Genomic DNA, 23,249 nt, shown 5'->3' on the forward strand with positions numbered 1-23,249 from the left:
TACCCGCTCCTCAGGGGTCCCATTCCTGCCTTCTCGTGGGTTGGGGTGTCTCCTGCAAGAGAGGGAGAATCAAGGGCCCGAGGAGAGCTGGGGACAAGAGCACACGGGAGCCCTGCAGGCTCCCACCATCAGGTGACTCCGTGGGTAGCAGATGCCCAGATTCCCAGGCTGAGCTCTTTACCCTCAGCTTCTCCACAGTCATAGGCCAAGGGCTGCTTCTGGGGATGTTGGGTTATGGGCTCAGAAAGAAGCTCCAGACAGGGTCGCAATAACCTACAGCAAGAAGACATTGAGAATCATGAGTATCTGGCTACTGGTGCGCTGAGAGTGTCCTGCTGCCTCCTTAAACTTAAATGAGACAGTGCAGTGGCACATGCTTGTAATCCCAGCAGCTTGGGAGCTGGAGCAGGAGGATCGCAAGTTCAAATCCAGCCTCAGCAATTTAGCAAGGCCCTAAATAACTCAGTGAGGCTCTGTCTTTAAATAAAATACAAAAAAGGGCTGGGATGTGGCTCAGTGGTTAAGCACCCCTGAGTTCAATCTGCCATACAAAAACAAACAAACAACAACAACAACAAAACACTTTTTAAATGGTACTTTCAGTTCCAACACGAGGACCATGTTGGTCCTTCCTCTTGGACCTCTTCTCTCTCACTAACCCCAACTCCAACTCTAATTACAAGTTATCTCACCCTTTAAGGCCCAGTTCCATGTCCCCTCCTCCAGGAAGCCTTCCATCCCAAGGGAGAAAAGCATTGTGGAGTGGCCATCACAGATTTGGATAGCAAGATGGAAAACAATGTTGGCTTGGTTGCTGATAAGATCCGCCCCCTTCCTATCACTCTGCCAAGATCCAAAGCTGATTAGGCAGCTCACCCAGGATGAGCCCGACAGCTTGACCCTTTCAGCAGCACCCTGTGGATCCCAGGGCCTTGATTCCACCACCTGCACACAGAGACCTACATGGGGGACATAGAGGGAAAGAATTTGCATAATAGACCTCAAACTTAGACAAAGCGCCCTAGAAGTCAGCACTGGACTTCTTGGGTCCCCAGCCAAGATTTTGAGCCTGGCTCATTTGGGGGGTGAGGAAACAGGGCAAAATAACCCGGCAAGACCTTTTCTGTGAGGTGAGGGCAGGTACGTTAAGAGGATGTGTGTAGAGGGCTGTCCACCTGCTAGACCCCCTCGAGGTCTTGTCCTGTGGGATCATTCCAGTCCCAGCTGTCTGCTGCCCCATCAAGGGGCTTTGAGACTCATTTCCAGGGAAGGGACATGGCATAGTCAAACTGAGTGAAAGCCCCTCTCCCCCAGGGACCCAGGAGAAGATGAGTGCGGAAGGTCAGGGGTAGGAGCGGCAGGAGGTGGAGGTGGTGTCCATCTGCACTCTCTGGGTGTGTTTGGAGAGGGACGCCCCAGGACTTGGGGTTGGGGGTGAAGGGAAGAGAGTTCCATGGGCAACAGGAAGTGTGGCCTGGGTGGAGGGGCTTGCAGATGCAGAGTGGGAGGCTGCCTCAGGCCTTGTAGTGTCCCCCCTTCAGATCCAGGTCCTAAAGCCTCCCACCTGGTCTCTTCTGTCTCCCTACCCCCAGAGGGGGGCTGACTGTCCCTGTTCCACTGACCAGTGGATTCCAGAGGTCTGGCAGAGCACACAGCACCCTGTTCCCCAGCAGCCCTGTCACCAAGTTCATCTTGTCACTGCATGGGTGCCAACAGTCCTCCTGGGCTACCTACCGTTCTGGGAGATCCCCCTTCCCCAACAAGGGCCTTGGTCATCCACATGGGGAGAAGTGCCCACCAATGGCCCTTACCATGTCATAGACAGAGCCTCTCAGAGAACCTGACACACGACCAGAAAATGATGAGAAGAGAGGGCAATGCAGCAGGTGCGCTGGGGGAAACTGAGGTACAGTGGAAGAGGCTTCTTCCTAGTCTCTGGATCTTACTCCCATTGTAGACAATAAGCTGAGCAAGAAACTGGGCCAGTCCCTGGAGTCAGTGTCCACTGGCTAAGTGCCCAATGTGAGGTTAAGGTGTGGGTTTAGCTGGATGCGGTGGTGCACACCTGTAATTCCAGCGGCTCAGGAGGCTGAGGCAGGAGGATCACAAGTTCAAAGCCAGCCTCAACAACTTAGTGAGGCTTTAAGCAATTCAGTGAGACCCTGTCTCTAAATAAAATACAAAATAGGTCTGGGGATGTGACTCAGTGGTCGAGTGCCCCTGAGTTCAATCCCCGGGACCCCTCATCCCCCCAAAAAATTATGGGCTTAGCCAGGCATGGTAGTTGCACCCATAGGCCCAGCTGCTTGGGAGTTTAAGGCTAGAGGTTTGCTTGAGCCCAGGAGCTGGAGACCAGCCTGGGCAACACAGCAAGACCCTACCTCAAAGTGGGTTCCTTCTTCCCTCCCTCCCTGTGGGACTAGGGATTTAACCCAGCTGTGCTCTACCTCTGAGCTACATCCTCAGCCCTGTTTTTTATTTTATTTCGGGACAGGGTCTTGGCAATTTGCCCAGGCTGGCCTGCACCTGCAATCCTCCTGTCTCAGTCGCCCAAGTAGCTGGGATTACAGGCATCCCACAGAGGCTTATCAAAATGTACTGATTTCTAAAGCTGGGGCCTGCAAGTTGGGTGGGTGGTGGTGGTGATTCTGCATCCTCATCCAGGGGAGGATGCACTTTTCCCATATGCCAGGAGGTGGCGACAGAGAGCGTGCTTTGAATTCAGCACCCTCCTGCTCAAAGTAATAAGTAAAATTTATTTCCTGCATCATGTGAGAGGTGTCTCCCTCAAACCCTGTTACAACAGAGGTACATTATCTGCTCGGCATGAACAAAAATGTAAATAGGAATAAATAAGTCCTTTTGGGGGCCCATGCTACGTTTTCAGGTTCCATGCCTGGGGACACAGGGAGGGCAGTGACACATGTTGTATGTGTGTGTAATTACGTGTGTGCAACCTGAGGAGCCCTTGGCCAGGAGAGGACAGTGGGCCGAGAACCAGGTTCCAGAAATACTTCCAAGCCTAGACTCCTGCTCTGCGCCTGCTGGCTCTGCGGATGTCCCCTTGTGAAGGAAAGGACAGAGGGGGATTGTGGGCAGCACCCCACCAAGGAGCCGTTCTCAAGACACCCCGTGACATTACCCAGGTCCAACATTATCGTGAGAGAGGTGCCAAGTCTTGTGGGAAAGTGGCCCAGGCACAAATGCAGTAGTGGAAGTTGTCGCACTGAGAAATCTGAGAGATGCACTGGCAAAATCCCCACAAAGAGAGATGATGGGATTGTCAGTCTGGGCGAGAAGGCCGACCTTAATGAGGGGTAGAGGACGAAGGATGTGTAGTGTAGGAATACAGTGTCCAAGGAGGACCCAGAGTGCCGCCAGAGGCCCACGTGTTGAAGGCTTGGTCCTCAGCCTGTGGCACTATTGAGTAGCAGTGGGACATTTAGGAGGGGAGGTGCTGGGGGGGGAGAAAATTAATTCACTAGGAGCCATGCCCCTGAAGGGAATATAGTCAGCCATGATGCCAAGCCCTTAATCCTCACCGAGAGGTGGAGACTGACGGTAGAGCAGCTGGAACATGGTTGGCAAGAACAGGCCTTGGCAATACAGAGCCAGCCATGCCAGGAAGGGCCTGGGGAGCTGAGAGCAGGGCACGGTCACCAGTTACCTGGTGGTGGCCTGGCTTGGTCTGTTGAGCAGTGAGAAAATGGAAGTGGGGGCAGATGCGAATGGAGATCACAGGGCTAACTTATCAAGGACACTTTCCAAGACCTGATTAGCATACATTTGAATCTGTTTCTTTCTTTCTTTCTTTCTTTCTTTCTTTTTTTTTTTTTTGAGGAGTGGCACTGGGGATTGAACTCAGGGGCACTCGACCACTGAGCCACATCCCCAGCCCTATTTTGTATTTTATTTAGAGACAGGGTCTCCCTGAGTTGCTTAGGGCCTCACTAAGTTGCTGAGGCTGGCTTTGAACTCATGATCCTCCTGCCTCAGTCTCCCAAGCCTCTGGGATTATAGGCATGTGTCACTGTGCCCAGCTTGATTAGCATAAATTTGGACCAGTCGGGTTCATACTTTTTCAAAACCTGATTAACGTGCATTTGGACCAACAGTGTTGACCCAAGAGCTTTATAAACCCCTCAACTGGCCCATTCAAGCAGCCACCTCTATTGTTTTCCCGCTCGCCCACTAGAGTTCTTTTTCTTTCTTTCTTTTCACATATTTTTTTTAGTTGTAGATGGACACAATAACTTTATTTTATTTATTTATTTTTATGTGGTGCTGAGGATCCAACCCAGTGCCTCACACATGCCAGATGAGCACGCTACCACTGAGCCACAACCCCAGCCCTTTTTTTCTTCTTCACACTTGAACAAATCCTACTTTTCCACTCACTCATCCTTGTCTGCGGATTTCCTCTTTGAATTTGTGAGACAAGATCCCAGAAAGAAATAGGCAGTGAGCTGTTGGGGTCTGTGACGACACTGGAGGGCATAGCCTGCCAGTAAGAGCTACAACCTGCCACTCTCCGCTTTGCCATCTGTGACCCTTGGAAATGGCAATGACAGACATTCCCTGCTTTGATTAGTTGATAACACTAAAACAGGCTTTCTTGGCTGCAGAGGCCTGTAATTTACTCAGACCCCACCTGCCAATAAAGTGGAGAATCTAGTTTCATCTCAAACTCCAATTTCACCAGGCCTCTTATCTTTCTGTGAGTAGTCCTCCTTCACCACATGCTTGTGCCGTGATGTACTGGGCCACCATCTGGCCAAAGCAACAGGGCCAAGCAGACATAGACTGACATCTCTAAAACTGTGAGACAAAGAAAACCCTCATAAATTGATGGTCTCTGGTCTGTTGTTACAGTAATGGAAAACTGACCTTAACAGGGACTATGGGATGGATTACCCAGCATAGAATAGAAAATGTGAATTTGCCCAATAAAGGATAGAAGTCAAGGAATGTCCAGTGTAGAATAACCAACAGGCACACCCATTGTAGAATAGAGATGCTGAAAAAAATTAGTGGACAGAGTACAGGCATTTCCACTTATTCAAGAGGGGTGCATTCCAAGACCCTCAGTGCCTGACTTGGATAATACCAAACCCTAGAAAGTACATATATACCTATGATCAAGTTTAATTTATAAATTAGGCACAGTAAGAGATGCAGAACAATTATAATAAAATAGAACAATTTTAGCAGTGTGCTATTATAAGTTATGTAAACATGGTCTTTTCTCTCTCAAAATACATTATGCTACAATGAATCCTTCTTGTGATGATGTGAGATGATATAATGCCTATGTCATGAGATGATGTAAGATGAATGATATGGAAATTGTAACATGGGGCTAGGTTACTATAAAAAGATTACTTGAACACAAGCACTGTGGAACCCAACAGTTGATCAGATAATAGATGGCCACTAAGTGACTAATGGGTGGGTAGCATATACAGCATGGATACACTGGACAAAGAGATGACTCACATTGGGGTGGGGAGAAGCATAATGAAACAATTTAAAACTTCAGAATCTTTTAATTTTGTAATTTTCTATTTATATTTTCAGACTTCAGTGCACTGCAGATAACCAAAACTTCGAAAAGAAAAACTGCAGATGGGGGGGGGTGAGGATTATTGTAGTATTATGCTTAGAGTCCAACAAAAGTTTTCATCTATTTTGCATTTACAAGTTAGAGAAAATTAGTTCAGCAGAGAGGGCTTGGGCTATCTCTCAGTGGTAAAGTATGTGCTTAGCCTTCATGAGGCCCTGAGTTCAATCCCAGGACCAAAACAAACAAATATAAACAAAAGAACAGCAGACAGAATAATCAAGGAGAAAATGGTCCGGTTTGGGATGGAGTGGGACAGCTCTAGCTTTCATTATTTCGCCCAGAACCAAGTGCAATTTAAAGCTGATGAATTATTTATTTCTGGAATTTTTCATTTAATATTTTCAGACCCCAGTTGACCTTGGGTAACTGAAACCAAAGAAGCAAAACCACAAATGTGGGGGGGGGGGAAGGGTTGATTGTATACATGAAACTTCCAACACAGGACAGAGATGTTGAACAAACAGGGAAGACTAGATTTCATGTATCTTCCGATGTCGAACTGAAAACATAGCACATCTGATGTAGAATAGAGAAAGAGAAATGCTGGAAATGTAGAAAAGAGATGCTGAATAGACAACGAAGAGCAGAGTACGTGGAAATTTCAGTGTAGAATAGAGACAAGAAAAAAATGAAGGCTGGAATATACAGAATATCCAGCGTATAAGAGAAGATGTTGGCTTTTGCTCTAAGATGGCAACCCTGGAGGGTCATAGGCAGAGGAGGGATGTGGTCTGGCTTAGGTATTAATAGGTGCTCTCAAGTAACTTTGGAGAAAACAGCTGTGTGGGACGTAGGTGGGAAATGGAGGCTAGAGACCAGGGAAGAAGTGACTGGAGTAAGTGAAAGATGAAGTATTGCAGTATTGCTGTGGAGGGGCCGAAGCCAAGTGAGACTGAGGTTACACTTGGAAGGTGGAGCCGACAGCCCCATTCAGGTGTGGGGTGAGGGAAGAGTTGAGGCCATCTCGGGAATTTGTGGAGATGCAGCTGCCACTTTTGCAATGGGGAGGCAGTGAAGGGGTGAGCCCAAGGGAAGATGTTGAAGTTTGTGGGGTCTGGGGGGCCTGTGAGGTTCCTGGGAACACCACACAGGAGTGCCAAATGACACCTGGTCTCATGAGCCAATGTTCAGGGGAGAGGTCAGGCTGTGAGGTATAGATTGGAACTTTTCAGAACCTCAGTATCTGCATCAATGAAATGGAGGGACTCGTTCTACCACCATGATGCTCGAGGCAGTGTATGAACCAATGCTCTCACCTCCAAACCTGCAGCAAATGCCCACTTCCTCCTTTCTTTGTCCCCCTTGCCTGGCACCCTTTTCCTCTTCTCTGATATTGTCCCCAAATCCCAGCTTCCTTGCATCCTACTTGCATACACAGATGCTGTAATTTGAATGTGTCTCCTGTAAGAAAAAAAAAAAGAACATGTTGGGTTGTTTTGTTTTGTACCAGAGACACTTTATCACTGAGCTACTTCCCCAGCCACTTTATATTTTGTTTTTGAGACAAGGTCTTGCTAAGTTGCTTAGGGCCTTGCTAAATTGTTGAGGCTGGCCTTGAACTTGTGATCCTCTTCTTCAGCCTGAGTTGCTGGAATTATAGGCATGCACCACTGCACTTGGAATGTATTGGAAACTTAATCCCCAATGCAGTATTGCAAAGTGGGGCCTCATGGGAGGTGTTTAGATGACAAGCACTTCACTCTCATGAATGTATTAATGCTGATTAGAAAAGGGCTTGAGAACTGGGAGCAATGGACACATCTGTAATCCTAGCTACTTGGGAGGCTGAGATTGGAGGATTGCAAGTTTGTGGCCAACCTGGGCAACTGAGTGAGAACCTGTCTCAAAATGAAAAAATATGGAAATAGATAAAAGGGCTTGAGGCTTTGAATTCAATTTCTTGGTCTTGCTCTCACCTTTGCCCTCTCTTGACCTTCTACCTTCCACAATGGATGCTGCAGCAAAAGGCCCTCACCAGATGCAGCTCTTGAATCTTGGACATTCTGGCCTCCAGAATAGATAAATCTCTGTTTATTATAAATTACCCAGTCTCAGGTTATCTGTTATAGCAGCACAGAACAGACTAATACACTGGCCTTAGGGACATATTGTGTTCCTCATTTGGGACTTGGGAAATCTCAGTAACCTCCAATGGTACAGTCACCCATCTTCTCTCAAGGGCTGATCTATGTGCAGAGGATCAAAGTCACAGTGAATCCTCTGCAAACAGATATAAATGAAGACAAATTCACACAGTGACAAGGTAATCAGATATATGGGGGCCTCCCTCACACAGGCGTCCACTCCCATATAAGCCATCAGACACCCAGTCATATCCACAGATATGTTCTCTCAGGCAGACACATTCTCAATCATAGAAACACAGATGGCAGGGCTGGGGGTGTGGCTCAGGGTTAGAGCCCTTGCCTAGCGAGTGTGAGGCACTGGGTTTGATTCTTAGCACAGCACATAAATAAATGAATAAAATAAAGATCCATTGACACCCTAAAAAAGAAAGGAAGAAAGACAAGAAACACAGATGGCAATACTCAGGTATGTACACTTGAAGCCCTTCCTTCTGAGCCATGAAAGAGACCATTAGATTCCTGAAGCTGACATTTTTTGACATCCTTAATCCAGCCATTATGAATCTGACTTAGCTCTTGCATTTCCTATTATATAAGCCAAAAATTTCCCTGTTATGGGTCAGCCCTTTTGAGATGTATGTTTTGTAGAGCACAACTAGAGACCTGAACGAAAGAAATGAATAAGGCATTTGCTAGGTGAAAGGATTCTTGGAGGCACTACAATACAGGGGATATTTACAAAAGTCTGGCATAAGATAGCATGGTCAGTGGCCAGTTTTACTACAGCGCATACAATAGTTTGGGCGGCAAATTTAACTACGGCAGTTATACATTAGATTCAGGAATCTGAGTTTAATCTAAGCACTTAAAAGTCTGGTTAGTGGGAACTACTGAATATTCTTTTTTTTTTTTATAAGTAACTTCCCTTTAACTTTATTTATTTATTTAATTGGTCGTTCATAACATTACATAGTTCTTTTTTTTTTTTTAAGAATTTTTTTAATATTTATTTTTTAGTTCTCGGCGGACACAACATCTTTGTTGGTATGTGGTGCTGAGGATCGAACCGTGGCCGCACGCATGCCAGGGGAGCGCGCTACCGCTTGAGCCACATCCCCAGCCCCTTACATAGTTCTTAATACATCATATTACACGGTTTGATTCAAGTGGGTTATGAACTCCCGCTTTTACCCTGTATACAGATTACTGAATATTCTTGATCAAGGGAGTTCACCTTTAGAATTGTCGCTCACTGTCCCAACACTGCAGGGATAAGTGAATGTTTTCACTGCAGACCTGCGACATAGGTGCAGGTGAAGAGACTGAGGTCGGTCATACTGGTGTCCGGTCCCCAACAGTCCGGACTAGGACAGTGATCCCACCTCAATCAGTGTATTAGAACTACAACTTCCAGCCTGCAACGCGAGCGACCTCTCGTTCCTTCAGGATTTGCCGGCTCTGGGCCTGCTGATTGGTTACATGAGCTGCTCGTTAGACCACAGTCGGGCTCTGATTGGTCGAGTTTCTGCGGCGTGCCCAGAGCCTCAAGCTTGTGGGTTCCCTAGCTGTGCTCCCCAAGGCAACATGGTGAGTGTCCCTCGGCGTGGTGGGCCCTGAGGTACCAAGTCCAGCTAAAGAGATCCAGGGATACACCTAGGGGACAGGATCCTTTGTGGAGATTGAGACTTTAGGGGCCAATATCCTCTCTGAGGGCGCGGGTCTCACTGCCGGCCCTGGGAGTCAGCTGGGGTGGTACTGAGCGCCCCCGAATCCCTGAGCCCTCTGAGTGTTCTGGCAAGCCTCTGGGGGACTCTTTAAGGGCTTGGGTCCTGCCCAGGGGGAGTGGTCCCCAAGAGGAGGCTGGGGACCCGAGCACGTTCAGAGTCCCTCTAAGGTGGTCTGGGGTCCCACTGGAATCCACTCTGGGGACCGGAATCCTGCGAGGGAGTATGATCTGCGCAGACGGGCTCCCTCGGGGACCCCTTGGCTATGTCAGGGGCTTGGGGAGCCCCCGAGAGGTGGGTCTGAGTGGCTCAAGGCTGGCCAGGGTCTCAAAATCCAAGACAACACAGTTGGAACCCTTAGCTTCCGGCGGCTCTGGGTCCATCCCATTGAGTGTGTGCTTTAAACTTGGCCCAGCATCTGCAGTCCAGGTTGGTGCCAGGAGGAGGGCGAGACCCCTGCGTCCCTAGCACAGAAGGGAAATGGGACTGTAGGGGCCTGGAGGGTGCCCTGGCCCTGTTTGGGGTATCCCTGAAGAGGGGCACTGTAGTGAGCCTGAAGGAGCATTGATGAAGGCGGGTGTGGGAAGTGGGGCGTGGTTCCTGGCCGGGGTGCTGGACGCTGGAGGAGGTGAAGTTAAAGGAATGGAATGGAGGGAGGTCGCTTTAAGTTTGTTAGTCTTTTATTCGAGGATTGTAGATTCAGGGAAGGGCTTTGAGTAGGGGAGGGACATGGACTAGGAAGGCTCCAGAAGGTCCTTGGAGACTTCCGCAGAGCATTGACCGTGTTGACCCCATTGACCCCGAGAGACAGGGACTGCTGCAGGGTGGGGCTGTGAGAAACATCCCTGGCCAGACCTCCAAACTTAGTGAAGAGATGCGCGCCTCCTTGCCCTCTTCTCCCCTTCTTTCTGCCCCAGGTACACTAGGATGCAACGTGAACCAGGGTCCCCTGTAGGAGGGTAGTGGGTCAGCGATGAAGAGCCCTGGGGTCAGGGAGGGCCTGTGAGACCAAGTGGTTAGGCGCCGGGAGAATCAGGAAGAGAGCTGTGGGTGAGGAGGGATGGTCTCCAGATGGGTTCACCCTGCCTTGCAGGCTGCATAGCGGAATTGGGGTGTTGATTGTGAGACTGACACGGAAGCAGGGTCCGCAGGAGTGATGGTAAGATGACAGGCTCTCCGGGAGAGGATCTGGAGGAGACACTGATCTTTGAGCTCAGCAGAGAGGTTTGGTCTGGAGGTGTCCCTGAAAGGGGGTCTTGCTGGGCGGAGTCTATAGATAGAACCCTAGTTTGGGGTCACAGGGGAGTGCGGCAGAGAAGAAAAGATGGCTGGTCTCCCCAAAGCCCTAATATTTAGATAGCATTCCGTGGGAGGTACGGGAGGATGGAGCTGGAAGGAGCGGGGAAGAGGTTCTAGGAAGGGCTGGGGGGCTGGAGAGGTCTGGCCCACCAGGTTGAGAGCATCCGGTGGACCTGCACTTATGGTCACTGGAATAGGTGGGAGCGCGAGCAATGAGGATTTGTAGACTAGGAAAATGTAAAACAGGTTTCGGGCTGGGGTTGTGTTTCAGTGGTAGAGCACTTGCCTAGCATGTGTGAGGCACTGGGTTCAATTCTCAGCACCACATATAAACAAATAAAATAAAGATCCATTGACACTAAAAAATATTTTTTAAAAAAGGTTTTGTGTCTCAGTTTACCTGTGATGGAGAATATGACTATTCAATTGTTTTATTTTATTTTAAATTGTATTTATTTTTAAAATTTGGTGCAAGGATTGAAATCAGGGTTTTACTCAGCCCATGCTCTAACACTAAGCTACACCCCTAGACTCAAGTTGGTTATTTATGTATTTTAATTAATTAATTTTTTTGCAGTGCAGGAGATCAAACTCAGGACATCACACATGCTAGGCTAAGTTGGTTATTATGATGGATTTCTCAGCAGTCTTTCTGAATGATTGCTAGATCTGGTATTCCCCACACTAGAGCTTTCCCTATTGAATTCAGCTTCCTTTTCTGAGACCGTGGTGGGTAGAGAACGAAAACTAAATTTAGCTTATTTTTATCTGATCAATTAGTTTTAATATTAAGGCACCTTTATTTCATTTTAGATGTTGGTTATACCAGAATACTAGTAGTCAGCTCTCCAGAGCACATAATTTTATATAATTACATAATTACTGATAGCAAATTAGTATTTACTGTATTCAAGGAGGAAAACTCAGCTTCAGAGTGATAGGTACAGGAAAACATGTTTTGGATTATGCTTAAAAGGTTGTCATTTAGAACATAGTAAGAAAATTCCTAATTTCAAAAAATAATAAAAATTTTTTAAAAAATAAAATATTTTAAAAATTCAAAGGTGGGGGGTACGGGGGTATAACTCAATGGTACAGCCTGCCTAGCAGCATGTATGAGGCCCAGTGTCTGAGGCCTTATTTCCACCCCACCCCTCACCCCTATGAACCCAGGGGTACTCAACCATTGAGCTACATCCCCAGCCTTTTTTATCTTATTTGGAGACAGGGTCTCGCCAAGTTGCTGAGGTGGGCCTGGAATTTGCTGTCCTCCCACCTCAGCCTCTGGAGTTGCTGGGATTATGGGCACACCTGGCAGTATGTTATAAAAATATATATGGACATGCATATTTCTGCCACTTAAACACATAACTTAAGCAGTAACCAGAAGTGTAGAAGGCTTTCCAAGGAGGTTGATTACAAAGGGAGGGAGAGGAATCGAAGGCGCACAGTGGTTAAAGGTGAAGAGACATAGAGACACCATTGGTGCCTTGCCGGGAGCCCAGAAAGCGGTGGAAGAGGAACCCCTTAAGGTCGTGAGGAATAATATATGAAGCAAAATTGGAAGTACTCCATTTCCACAGGAGCAAATGGACTCAGAGAGATTAATACCTGAAATTCATAGCAGGGGCCGAAGGCAAACCCTGAGCCAATCCACCTTCCCACCCGTGCAGCCAGGGCACTGTGGGGGCGGGGCTGTCTGCACTCAGCAGAAGCTTCCCAAGGTTGAATCTGGGCGCATCCCAGTCCTTTCCCCAAGATGCCACCTGAGCCAGGCCTCTTGCCTGGCTTTCCTATAAATAGCCTGCATTCCCTGGGAGGGAGCTTGTGACCTTCTGGCAAGCACTATCCATCATGTCCCCTCCCCCCAGGCAGTCCTCGGAGTGCAGCTGGTGGTGACCCTGCTCACAGCCACCCTCATGCACAGACTGGCACCACACTGCTCCTTCGCACGTTGGCTGCTCTGCAATGGCAGGTAAGCCCCGCCCGGCACCCAGATGTGGAAGGAGCCCATAGGGTCGTGCCCCCTCTGAGTCCCCAAGCCTGGACTTTATATTCCACTGTGTTTTTTGAGGTGAAAGGTAACAGCTTTATTGAGGTACATCTGAAGTACAAGGAACAGTGCTCCTGTATCCATTTTGACAGATGGGTACACAGAGAAGCCATTGCCACACCCCACGTCTCCTCTCCTTCTACCTTCCTATAATCTAGCCTTCTTTTTCCCTGAGATTAGAGTCTCTAATCCTTTCTGAGAATCTGGTGGAAACTAAATTATCTCCCTGGAGTTAACCTGTGGATTCAGGGTGTCCAGGACCACCAGGTTCACTGGGCCTGGATCTGTTATGGTACTCTGTCTGTCCCTCACCATCTTCTGGGAAGAGCCTTTTCCTAGAGCACGCCCACCCAGCCCTACAACTCTGCTCTCTGGTTTTGGGACTCTCTGCCCCAGTCTCCCCTTGAGGAGCTTTCCTGACTGCCTGTCTGCCCTCAGTCTGTTCCGATACAAGCACCCGTCAGAAGAGGAGCTTCGGGCCCTGGCTGGGAAGCAGAAGCCCAGAGGCAGAAAGGAGCGGTGAGTGAACCCATCCCCATGGTGCCCCAGCCCTGGGCAGTGGCTCCTGCCCACAGCTTCTGGCTGTGGGGACACAGGACCTCCCTGCCACACTTCCACGTACCACTATGGGCACAGGTAAATCAGTGGACCACAGCCTGGGGACAGGGTCATGGTCAACGTTGAATATTTATTAACATTTTTGCTCTTGGTCAACCCTGTGGGTGGGAGGGTCCCACATCCTGATGTGCAGAGGGGACCTAAGCTGGAGGCTTCTTCTGAGTTCTGAGGGTGGCATGATAGAGCCTTTCAGGGACCGTGTGGGATGCCACTCTCACCTGCCCTTTGCTCCCTTCTTTGTCTCCCTGTCCCCAGGTGGACCAATGGCCTTAGTGAGGATAAGCCATTGTTGGTGCCCCGAGATGCCCCATTCCAGCTGGAGACCTGCCCTCTCACCGCTGTGGATGCCCTAGGTAAGAGCCCAGTCCTGGTCCCCAAACCTCTGGGGTGTTGGGAGGGGGACTACCTGGCTGGGCTGAGCCTAGTCTCCCCACAGTCCTGCGCTTCTTCCTGGAGTACCAGTGGTTTGTGGACTTTGCGGTGTACTCGGGCGGCGTGTACCTCTTCACCGAGGCCTACTATTACCTGCTGGGCCCAGCCAAGGAGACCAACATCGCTGTGTTCTGGTGCCTGCTCACTGTGGCCTTCTCCATGTATCCTTCCTCCCAGTTCCCAGGGTGGGGGCAGGAAGGGGGCATGTGGGAGCAGGACCTGAGCTTCTCTGTTCCCGAAAATTAGTATGTCCATGATTACCTGCTGTGCCATAAACATCCCCCAAATTCAGTGACATGGAGCAGCCACCTTGTGCTGTGGTAATGCCCATCTCGCTCCATAGACTTTACCTGTACCCAAAGTGGTACCAGAGATATCAGGAAACCAGGAGGGACATTTTGCTTGAAGTTGGTACATTCTCATCCCAGAACTTTCTACCATACTCTGTGTTAAAGCAAGTCACCAGGCCAGCTCCATTCTGCAAAGTTTGTATGAAGCTTCCTAGAGAGCAAACATGGAGACCCAAGTCTGAGAAAGTACAGAGGGAATATCACTCAGTGGAGGGGGCTGTGGAGACAGAAACTAGTCTTGGAACCCAAACTGAGTCCGAATATCCCCCTGGGTTGCTATGAGGGCAGGTTGGAGACCCATCCCTCATAACGCTGAGCTTTTCCAAGGGATATGGATGTACCCGCTAGGAAGGATGGGTAAAGGAGGCAGGGTCACCTGGAGGGTGTCACCTGTGTGGTGCTGGGGATGGAACCAGGGCTTCCCGCATGCTCGCAAGTGCTCTACTACTGAGCTGCACCCCCAACCATGTGCTGATCATTTCTAATTAGCTACAGGTAACTCTGTAGTAAGTGCCCCCACTCACATGCTGATCTGTGACCCCAAGCTCCATGCCACTCTTCAGGAGGATTTGTGGAGAGTTATTTGTGCTCTGGAGTTGGGGGACCCTGGCTGTAGTGGTGGAGCAAGGGTGCCAGCCCTGTTCAAAGCCGCCTTAGCTCCATCCCCAGCAAAGTGTTCCTGACCGTCACCCGGTTGTACTTCAGTGCCGAGGGTGGTGGCGAGCGCTCTGTCTGCTTCACCTTCGCCTTCCTCTTCCTGATCCTGTCTATGTTGGTGCAGGTGGTCCGGGAGGAGACCCTTGAGCTGGGCCTGGAGCCAGGTAGGTATAGACAGTGGGGGCGACTGCCTCTGTCACTCTTCGGAAGCTGCCCAGCCGTGTATTTAGCTGGCTTGCCCGTCCAGCACTTTGAGGATTTCCAAGGCTGGAGAAGTCTCCGCCAGCGACTGCAGAGGTTCATGAGCCTCACAGGCTTGTTCCTGAGTACCCCAGTAAACTTTGGGGACCAGAGGCTGACCCTCTCACTGTCTCTGATGGAAGCACCTGACTCTAGCCCTTCACATGAGCACTTACTTTTTTTTTTTTTTGGCGTGTGTGGGGGTACCAGGGATTGAACTCAGGGACACTCAACCACTTAGCCATATCCCCAGCCCTACTTTGCCTTTTATTTATAGAGAAAGGGTCTTGCTTAGCACCTCACATTTGCTGAGGCTGGCTTTGAACTCTTAATCCTCCTGGCTCAGCCACACAAGCCACTGGGATTACAGGCCCAGCTCCCAGCCCTTTGTTTATATTTTATCTTTTTGAGACAGGGTCTCACTAAATTGCCAAGACTGGCTTTGAACTTAAAATCCTCCTGCCTCAGCCTGTCAAGCTGCTGGGATTACAGGCATGTGCCACTGGGCTTGGCTGGAGATTGTTCTTTGATGCTACATTCAGTGTAGGGTTTTTTCGTTTGTTTGTTTGTTGTTGTTTTTTGCTATACTGGAGATGGAACCTAGGACCTTGCACAGGTTAGGCAAGCATTCCACCACTGAGCTACATCCCTAGCTCTTTTTATTTATTTTGGGACAAGGGTCGCTTTGACCTGAAACTTTTGATCCTTTTGCCTCAGCCGCTGGTGTAACTGGGATTAGAGGTTTGTGTCACTGCCTGGCCTCCAATGTCATTTTTTAAAATATATATATATATATATATATATATATATATATATATATATATATATATATATATATATATTTTTAGTTGTTAATGGACCTTTATTTTATTTATTTGTATGTGGTGCTGAGAATCGGACTCAGTGCCTCCTGCATACTATTCTAGCGCGATACCACTGAGCCATGACTATCAGCTACAAAGAATTTCATTTTGTTGATGTTCTGTGATTGTTTAATCAGGACTTTATTGCCTACCATGCGTGAGGCCCTGGGTTCCTTATCAGCACCACACACACACAGAGAAGTGCATTTGGGGTTTTGATAATGTTGCAAATGCACATGGCCCTTCTGGAGAAGACGTAGGAACATGCCTGGTACCCCACATCCTCGCCACGCTGATTCCTGATTCCGTAAGCTTATTCATCTTGGGAGATCTGATGAATGAAAATACACATGAGGTTGAACAGCTTGTTATATGTTAAAGAGATACAGTAACGAGCTGCCTACAACCTTTTGAATGAAAGACCACATATATAACATTGGTCCCATAAGATTATATCACCTGGTAGTAACATGGAAGCCTTCTCAGTTTAGTAAGCACACTCCTCATGCAAACCCCAGGATAAAACCATCTAATAATGCATTTCTCAGAACGTACTCCCTGCTGATAAGCCACACATGCCTGTTTTTGAAAAGATCTGAAATATCTGATATCCAGATATCCTGAAAAGATCTGTTCAGTTTCTTTTTGCTTAGGTTATTATTATTATTATTTTGTTGTTGTTGTTGTTGTTGTTTTGGCATTGCTAGGGATGGAACCCAGGGCCTGGTGCTTGCTAGGCCAGCAGTTTACCACTGAGCCCCAGCCCCAGCCCTTGCCCAGTTTTATTTACTAGGTGTTGGTCCTTTATTTGACTTGAAGGAGTGCTTTTACTCTGTGATGGTGTCTTTGGGTGCACAAAACTTTTCCATTTTCGTGAAGTCAAATCTGTCTATATTTTCTTTTGTTGCCATGCTTCTTATGTCTTATCCAAGAATCCTTGAAAAACGCAATTTTATTAGGCTGTGTGTGTTCTTTTTACTCTCTTGTTGATTTGTAGGGTTTTCTTATTTATTCCGGATACTGATCCTTGGTAACATGAGTGCACATACTTCATCGCATCAAATATGACACACCACTGTTTCAAGAGTAGTGTAGATAGCTGTTGCTGGGACAAAATACCTGAGCTAATCAACTTAAGGAGAGAAGCTTATTTTATTTTGATTCATGGTTTCAGTCCAATAGTCATCTGGCTGTTGTTGCTTTGGGCTGTGGTGAGCGAGACATCATGGCAGAAGCACGTGGTGGGAGAAAGCTGCTCGCCTTGTGGTGGCCCAGAAGCAAAGTCAGAGGAACGAGTCAGGTCCCAATATCCCCTTCGAGGTCATGCCTCCAAAGAGCTAACTTCCTTACAGTAGGCCCACCTTCTTTTTTAAATAAAATATTTTTAGTTGTAGATGGACACAATACTTCTATTTTGTTTATTTAGTTTTTTTTTTTATGTGGTGCTGGGGCTCTAACCCAGTGCTTCACATGTGCTAGGCAAGTGTTCTACCACTGAGCCCCAGCCCCCGCCCAGTAGGCCCATCTTCTAAAGGTTCCACCATCTCCCAATAGCACCACAGGCTGGACCCACGCCTTTAACATACAGGCCTTTGAGGAAACTTCCAGATTCAAATAATAAGAATGAGCTACTTATAAAAGATCAGAAGGAGTTACTTAAACTGTTGCATGCCATCAGTTGTCATATGTATATCAATTTCATAGAAGTTAAAACGTGGAAAAGAATAATATCTTGAAGTTGATTAAATTTCCAATTTATGTTGTGTCTATATCCTCTATAGTGCTTCTTTCTTTTTTTTTTTAAGATTTTTTTTTTACTTTTTAATATTTATTTTTTAGTTTTCGGCAGACACAACACCTTTGTTTGTACGTGGTGCTGAGGATCGAACCCGGGCCGCACGCATGCCAGTCAAGCGCGCTACCACTTGAGCCACATCCCCAGCCCCAATATATAGTGCTTCTTTCTCTCTCAAAATATTTTTTCCTCATACATTTTATTTTGAAAAACTTCACAAATACAGAGAAACCAGACATGGTGGTGTATACCTCTAATCTCAGCCACTCAGGAGGCTGAGGCAGGAGAATCTCAAGTTCGAGGCCAGCCTAGGCAACATAGCGAGACCCTGTCTCAAAATAAACATTGAAAGGCCTGGGAATGTGGCTCAGTGGTAAAGCACCCCTGGTTTCAATCTCTAATGCTGGGGTGGGGGTAGGGGGAAGAATTGTATTGTACTGCATTGTGGATCCTGTTTGCTTTCTTTTGTTCTTTCTGATTCTTCTCATTTTGTATAGCTAGGATCTCTGTAGTTTAGAGCGGTCATGGTATACGTCTTCTTTTTTCTTTTTTTCTCCTGATTTCTCAGTTAACTACTGTGTTAGTTAGCTTTGTATCTCTATGACAGATTACCTGAGAGAATCAACTTTAAAAGGAGGAAAGGTTTATTTTGGCTCATGGTTTTGGAGTTTTTAGTTCATGGTTGGTTGGCCTATTGCTTTGGGGCCTGAGATGAAGCAGAACATTTATGTATTTGCCCAATCTGTAGAAAATCTTGGGGCCTGAACTGAAAATTTTTTGGTCTAGGAGGTTTTGGTTTTCTTCTGTGGGAGCTCTTCATCCTCCTTCAGATTCCTGCTATGATCCAGGAAGCCTGGACGGAACAGCCCCACCTCGTAACCCCAAGTCAATCATGGGTATCTATCTGGTGTATTCTTTTATTTCTTGAAAGGAGCCCTGTAGAACTGGGACATAAAGTTGTCTTTGCAGGGCTAGTGATATAGCTCAGTGACACAGTGCTTGCCTAGCACTGGTCCAGGGTTTGATTCCCAGCACTCCAGGAAAAGAAAGTTATTCTCATGCCTTCCCCAAGGCCTGGCCGCCATGGTGCATTCCTACTTGGGGAGCAAAAGAAAATCGGGGGGGAAGCAGAGTGGGCTCATAGACTCTGGAATGCCCTCTATTCCATCCTCTTCTTTTCTTCTCAGGCCTGGCCAGCATGACCCAGAACCTGGAGCCACTTCTGGAGAAGCAGGGCTGGGACTGGGCGTGAGTCCTGGAGACCCCGGGGTGGGGGTCAGGGGCAAGCTGGGAACCCAAAGGCTGGGTGTTGACTCGCCGCGGAGCCCCTCTGATCTGCTGTTCTCCCCAGGTTCCCTGTAGCCAAGCTGACCATCCGCGTCGGGCTGGCTGTGGTGGGCTCCGTGCTGGGTGCCTTCCTCACCTTCCCTGGCCTGCGGCTGGCCCAGACCCACCGTGATGCCCTGACCATGTCTGAGGATCGGCCCGTGTTGCAGTTATGTGAGGCACCTGTGGGTGGGAGGGACTAGGGGACCTGGGGAAAAGATTCGGGGGATGAAGGAATGCCCAGGCCTCACTCCCCTCCACCCTCTGTGCCTGCCCCCCAGGTTCCTTCTGCACACCAGCTTCCTGTCTCCCCTCTTCATCCTGTGGCTCTGGACGAAGCCTATTGCTCGGGACTTCCTGCACCAGGCGCCCATTGGGGAAAAGCCCTTCTCCCTGTGCGTTGGGGTGGGACTGAGAGAGGGCAGCTGGAGGAGCTGTGAGGCCCAGGGAGGGGCAGGGGGAAGATCTGGGGTATGGGGAGTTGCCTCATTAGGCCCCTGTCCACCTTCACCACGCCCTCCGCAGGCTGTCAGACTCGGCCTTTGACTCCATGCGTCTCTGGGTGCTGGTGGTGCTGTGCCTGCTGAGACTGGCTGTCACCCGGCCCCACCTGCAGGCCTACCTGTGCCTGGCCAAGGCCCGCGTGGAGCAGCTGCGGAGAGAGGCTGGCCGTATTGAGGCCCGTGAGATCCAGCGGCGGGTAGGGGAGCCCCGGCAGGGAGGGAACCTGAGGTTCTGGGTCCCTTGGGGGTGGCGTCACCCTGAACAGGAAAGGCCCCTCCGATTGCAGTCACCAGTTTTACCTGTCCTCCAGGTGGTCAGGGTCTACTGCTATGTGACCGTGGTGAGCTTGCAGTACCTGACTCCGCTCATCCTCACCCTCAACTGCACCCTGCTGCTCAAGACCCTGGGTGAGAGGCCCTGGGCGGGGCAGGGGCGGGACTGCTGATTGGTGGGGGCGGGACCCAGACAGACCCCGCCTCTTTCTCCACCCAGAACTCCCTCCACCCTCTGCACCCTTCTCTCACAGGTGGCTATTCCTGGGGCCTGGGTCCAGTCCCCACACTGTCGCTTGCCCAGACCCCAGCCAACACTGTCCCTGTGAGCCCTGGGGAGGACGAGGCCCAGCAGACGGCGGCCCGGATCGCGGGGGCCGTGGGCGGCCTGCTCACGCCGCTCTTCCTCCGCGGCCTTCTGACCTACCTGATCTGGTGGACCGCCGCCTGCCAGCTGCTCGCCAGTCTCTTCGGCCTCTACTTCCACCAGCAGCTGGCGGGCTCCTAGCCGCCCGCGGACTTCCCTGGACCTCTGAAGTTGGGTCCTGGCCAACCGGACATGGCCTGCCCCTCCGTGTGTGCCTCAGTGTCCCCAGCTGCCAGGTGCAACTGGGACTCCCCACAATCTCTGCAGTGCCTGGGCTGTAGCCCGCTGTGAACCCTCGAAAACTGGCTCCCTAGGGTCCTGGGGCAGGAGAGTTGGAACCCATTGTCCCCAAGTGGGGTGTGTGCGTGTGTGTGTGTGTGTGTGTGTGTGTGTGTGCGCGCACACACACACACACACACATGTGCAGGGTTTGAGTGGTGGGTTGCTCTTATGAATAAATAAAGGAGCGGGCCACTTTGTACAAACAGGACACGTGGTTGGGGAGCTGGGTGTGCAGGGTGATGGCTTCCTGTGAGGCCACATGGCGCCCATCTGGGTGGAGTCATGCAGGAGGCAGTTCCCAGAGGCCTCCCAGGCCAACTGAAGCAGGGCAGGGAAGGGCCCTGGGGCTGGTACAGCTCAGTGCCAGGCCTTGGGTTCCATCCCAGGTCCACAGAGAGAGAGAGCTGGAGGGAGTCACAGCTGTGAAGAAGGTGGCAGGGAGGGGAAAGGGGAGAGGGACCCAAGGACATGCAAAGAAGACTTGGAGGAGGAGGAATACTCAGGAGAGAGAGGAAGGGGAAGGGACTGGAGGGAGGAGGTCCCTGGTGCTGCCACTGCCTTCCACAGCTACAGGGGTGACTGCTTTCAAATAAAGGTCACCCATAGGCAAGCAGGGACGTTGTAAGGCCACGGTGACCCAGGGGAAAGGACATGGTGCCATACTGTGACTTTGAGGCAGGGACCTGGGGTGCGTGCACTTGTGTATTATAACACACATATTCTGAAGCCTCTCTGTTTATGTAAAAGGTGAATTAGGAATAAAAAAAGTCTACCATTTCCTTCTCCAGAGTGACCTAGTGATCGGCTGGTGGCCCCCAGGGCTTAGTGATCGGCTCTTAGTGGGTCCTTAATGGCTCTGCAAACGTGCCAAGCACACCCACGGAGCACTCCTGCGCTGAGGCCGCCTGCCTGTTCACAGCCTCCGGGCTCCATTACCTGCATCAGGACTGCCACCTGAAGGGAGAAGCCACTCCCCAGCTTGTCCTGCTGATTTGCCACCAAAAGGGGGCATCGTGCCACTGAGGAAAGTGACATCATCCCCAGGGATCCTTGAGAGGTGCTGACATGCTGTTGTTCCCAGAACAGGACCTGAGAGGAGCAGGGAACACTGCTGTCCTCCAAAATCTGATGACGTGACACTGGCAAAGTTTCGAATTTTGGAGCACTTTAGATTTTGTGAATAGGGTAAAATGCTTGCTTAGCATAAGCAAACCCTTGGTTCCATCCCCAGTGCCACAAAAGAAAAAATAAAAACAGAAAGGTTTATTTTGGCTCACAGTTTAGAGGTTTCCAGCCACAGTCCCTTGGTTCTGTTGCCTTTGGGGCTGTGGTGAGGCAGCACACCATGGCAGGGAGCTTATGTGGAACAAACGTCTCCCTTCCTGGCAACCAGGAAGCAAAGAGAGGAAGAGGAAGAGGCTGGGGTCCCAGTTCCCACTTCATGCCATGTCTCCATCTGCAAGTACTGAATAATGCCCCAGTAGGCCCCGCCTCCCAATGGGTCCACCACCTCCCAATTAGTATCATGGGCTGGGACGAAGCTTTTCACACACCGGCCTCTGGGGCACCTCTATGGCTTCTAGACTGCTTGGGGTCATAGGCAGCACAGGGTAGCAACACCTTGGGATTCTGGTGGAGTCTGAGTTAAGGTTTGAACCTACATTGAGGAATGTGAACTGTCCTTTTACTGTATTTAGTTCTGTTAATTAACTAACCTGCTCACGTGTTCAAGGTCTGGTCTCCACGGGCTGGGGATGTGGCTCAAGTGGTAGCGCACTTGCCTGGCATGCATGCGGCCCGGGTTCGATCCTCAGCACCACATACAAACAAAGATGTTGTGTCTGCCGAAAAACTAAAAAAATAAATATTAAAAATTCTCTTTCTCTCTCTTTAAAAAAAAAAATTTAAAAAAAAAAAAAAAAAAAAAAAAAAAAAAAAAAAAAAAAAAGGTCTGGTCTCCAGTTGGGCAGTATTGGTAGGTGGAGCTAGTGGGTGGTCTTTAGGTCAGTGAGGCGTGTCCTTGAAAGGGACTGTGGGATCACCTCTTCTCTTGCCTCCAGGCCCTAAGGTGAGTGGTGCTGTCACAGGCCCAGGTCAACCTGGCCAACTGCTCATGGACCGAAATCTCTAATCATGAGCCAAAATAAATCTTCTCTGTGTATGAGTTGATTTATCTCATGTATTTATTTTGGTGACGGAAAGCTGCCTGACACAGCCCTCCTCCAGGGGGACAGTGCCTGACAGCTAATGAGACCTGCAGGGCACAGCCTGCTGGGACTGCTCCCACCCCTGTCCTGTGTGGTCCCCCTGCCGCCCCTCTTCTCCTGGGCATGCAGAGATCTGGCCTCTGGCTTCAGAGGCACGTGCCCTGGGAGTCGCTGTGGCTGATGAAGGGCAGGTGAAGTGAGCAGCGATTGCCATGAGACCTCCTGGTGGCCTTGTCTGTCTGCCCCTGCATACTGCTGCCCTCACACCTGAGGCCTCTGCTGACCCTGGATCACAGATCTCGGGGACAGAGAATTGTATTCATGCCTATGAGACTGTGAGGCCGTCCTGACATGCTGGGTGGCCACGTGCCTCCTAGGAGGGACAGTGTGTATGGATAGAACCGGGAGGAGATGTGAGCGACTGGTCAGAGACGCTGACCTTGTGGAGGCCAACCTGCTTTTTAGTGCAAACCCTCGTGTATTGTCGGTGTTTTCTGGAAACTCATAGTATATACTGGCAATTCAAACAACCACCATTAAGTAACAAAAC

General features: G+C 49.5%; 1 protein-coding gene across 5 annotated transcripts; it reads left to right on the forward strand.

The window, feature by feature from the left end:
- The first annotated feature begins 9,245 nt into the window (after positions 1 to 9,245).
- On the forward strand, positions 9,246 to 22,656 carry Tmem161a (transmembrane protein 161A). 5 transcript variants are annotated; one of them, XM_026389938.2, is made up of 14 exons: positions 9,267 to 9,297; positions 10,528 to 10,593; positions 12,605 to 12,708; positions 13,225 to 13,305; positions 13,660 to 13,757; positions 13,841 to 13,997; positions 14,856 to 15,007; positions 18,929 to 18,989; positions 19,093 to 19,236; positions 19,349 to 19,462; positions 19,593 to 19,767; positions 19,882 to 19,978; positions 20,098 to 22,224; positions 22,442 to 22,656. In XM_026389938.2, the coding sequence occupies exons 2-13, from the start codon at positions 10,591 to 10,593 to the stop codon at positions 20,349 to 20,351; spliced, it is 1,440 nt and encodes a 479-aa protein (XP_026245723.1). In that variant the 5' UTR covers positions 9,267 to 9,297; positions 10,528 to 10,590; the 3' UTR covers positions 20,352 to 22,224; positions 22,442 to 22,656. The 5 variants fall into 5 exon arrangements, with proteins under 5 accessions (XP_026245724.1, XP_026245722.1, XP_026245723.1 ...); XM_026389939.2 differs by lacking the exon at positions 10,528 to 10,593 and having other exon boundaries at positions 9,246 to 9,297; positions 12,609 to 12,708; XM_026389937.2 differs by lacking the exon at positions 10,528 to 10,593 and having other exon boundaries at positions 9,248 to 9,297.
- The last annotated feature ends 593 nt before the right edge of the window (positions 22,657 to 23,249 follow it).

The sequence above is a fragment of the Urocitellus parryii genome, chromosome 3 (assembly GCF_045843805.1).
Source record: "Urocitellus parryii isolate mUroPar1 chromosome 3, mUroPar1.hap1, whole genome shotgun sequence".
In the NCBI taxonomy this organism is placed as follows: domain Eukaryota; kingdom Metazoa; phylum Chordata; class Mammalia; order Rodentia; family Sciuridae; genus Urocitellus; species Urocitellus parryii.

Bases quoted from the DNA above. Each gene is read 5' to 3' on its own strand.
- Tmem161a (XM_026389936.2), top strand. From the start codon at position 9,660: ATGATCTGCGCAGACGGGCTCCCTCGGGGACCCCTTGGCTATGTCAGG. The intron at 12,709-13,224 runs GTAAGCCCCGCC...GTCTGCCCTCAG, and splicing joins TGGCTGCTCTGCAATGGCAG to TCTGTTCCGATACAAGCACC. The intron at 19,237-19,348 runs GTTATGTGAGGC...CCTGCCCCCCAG, and splicing joins GAGGATCGGCCCGTGTTGCA to GTTCCTTCTGCACACCAGCT.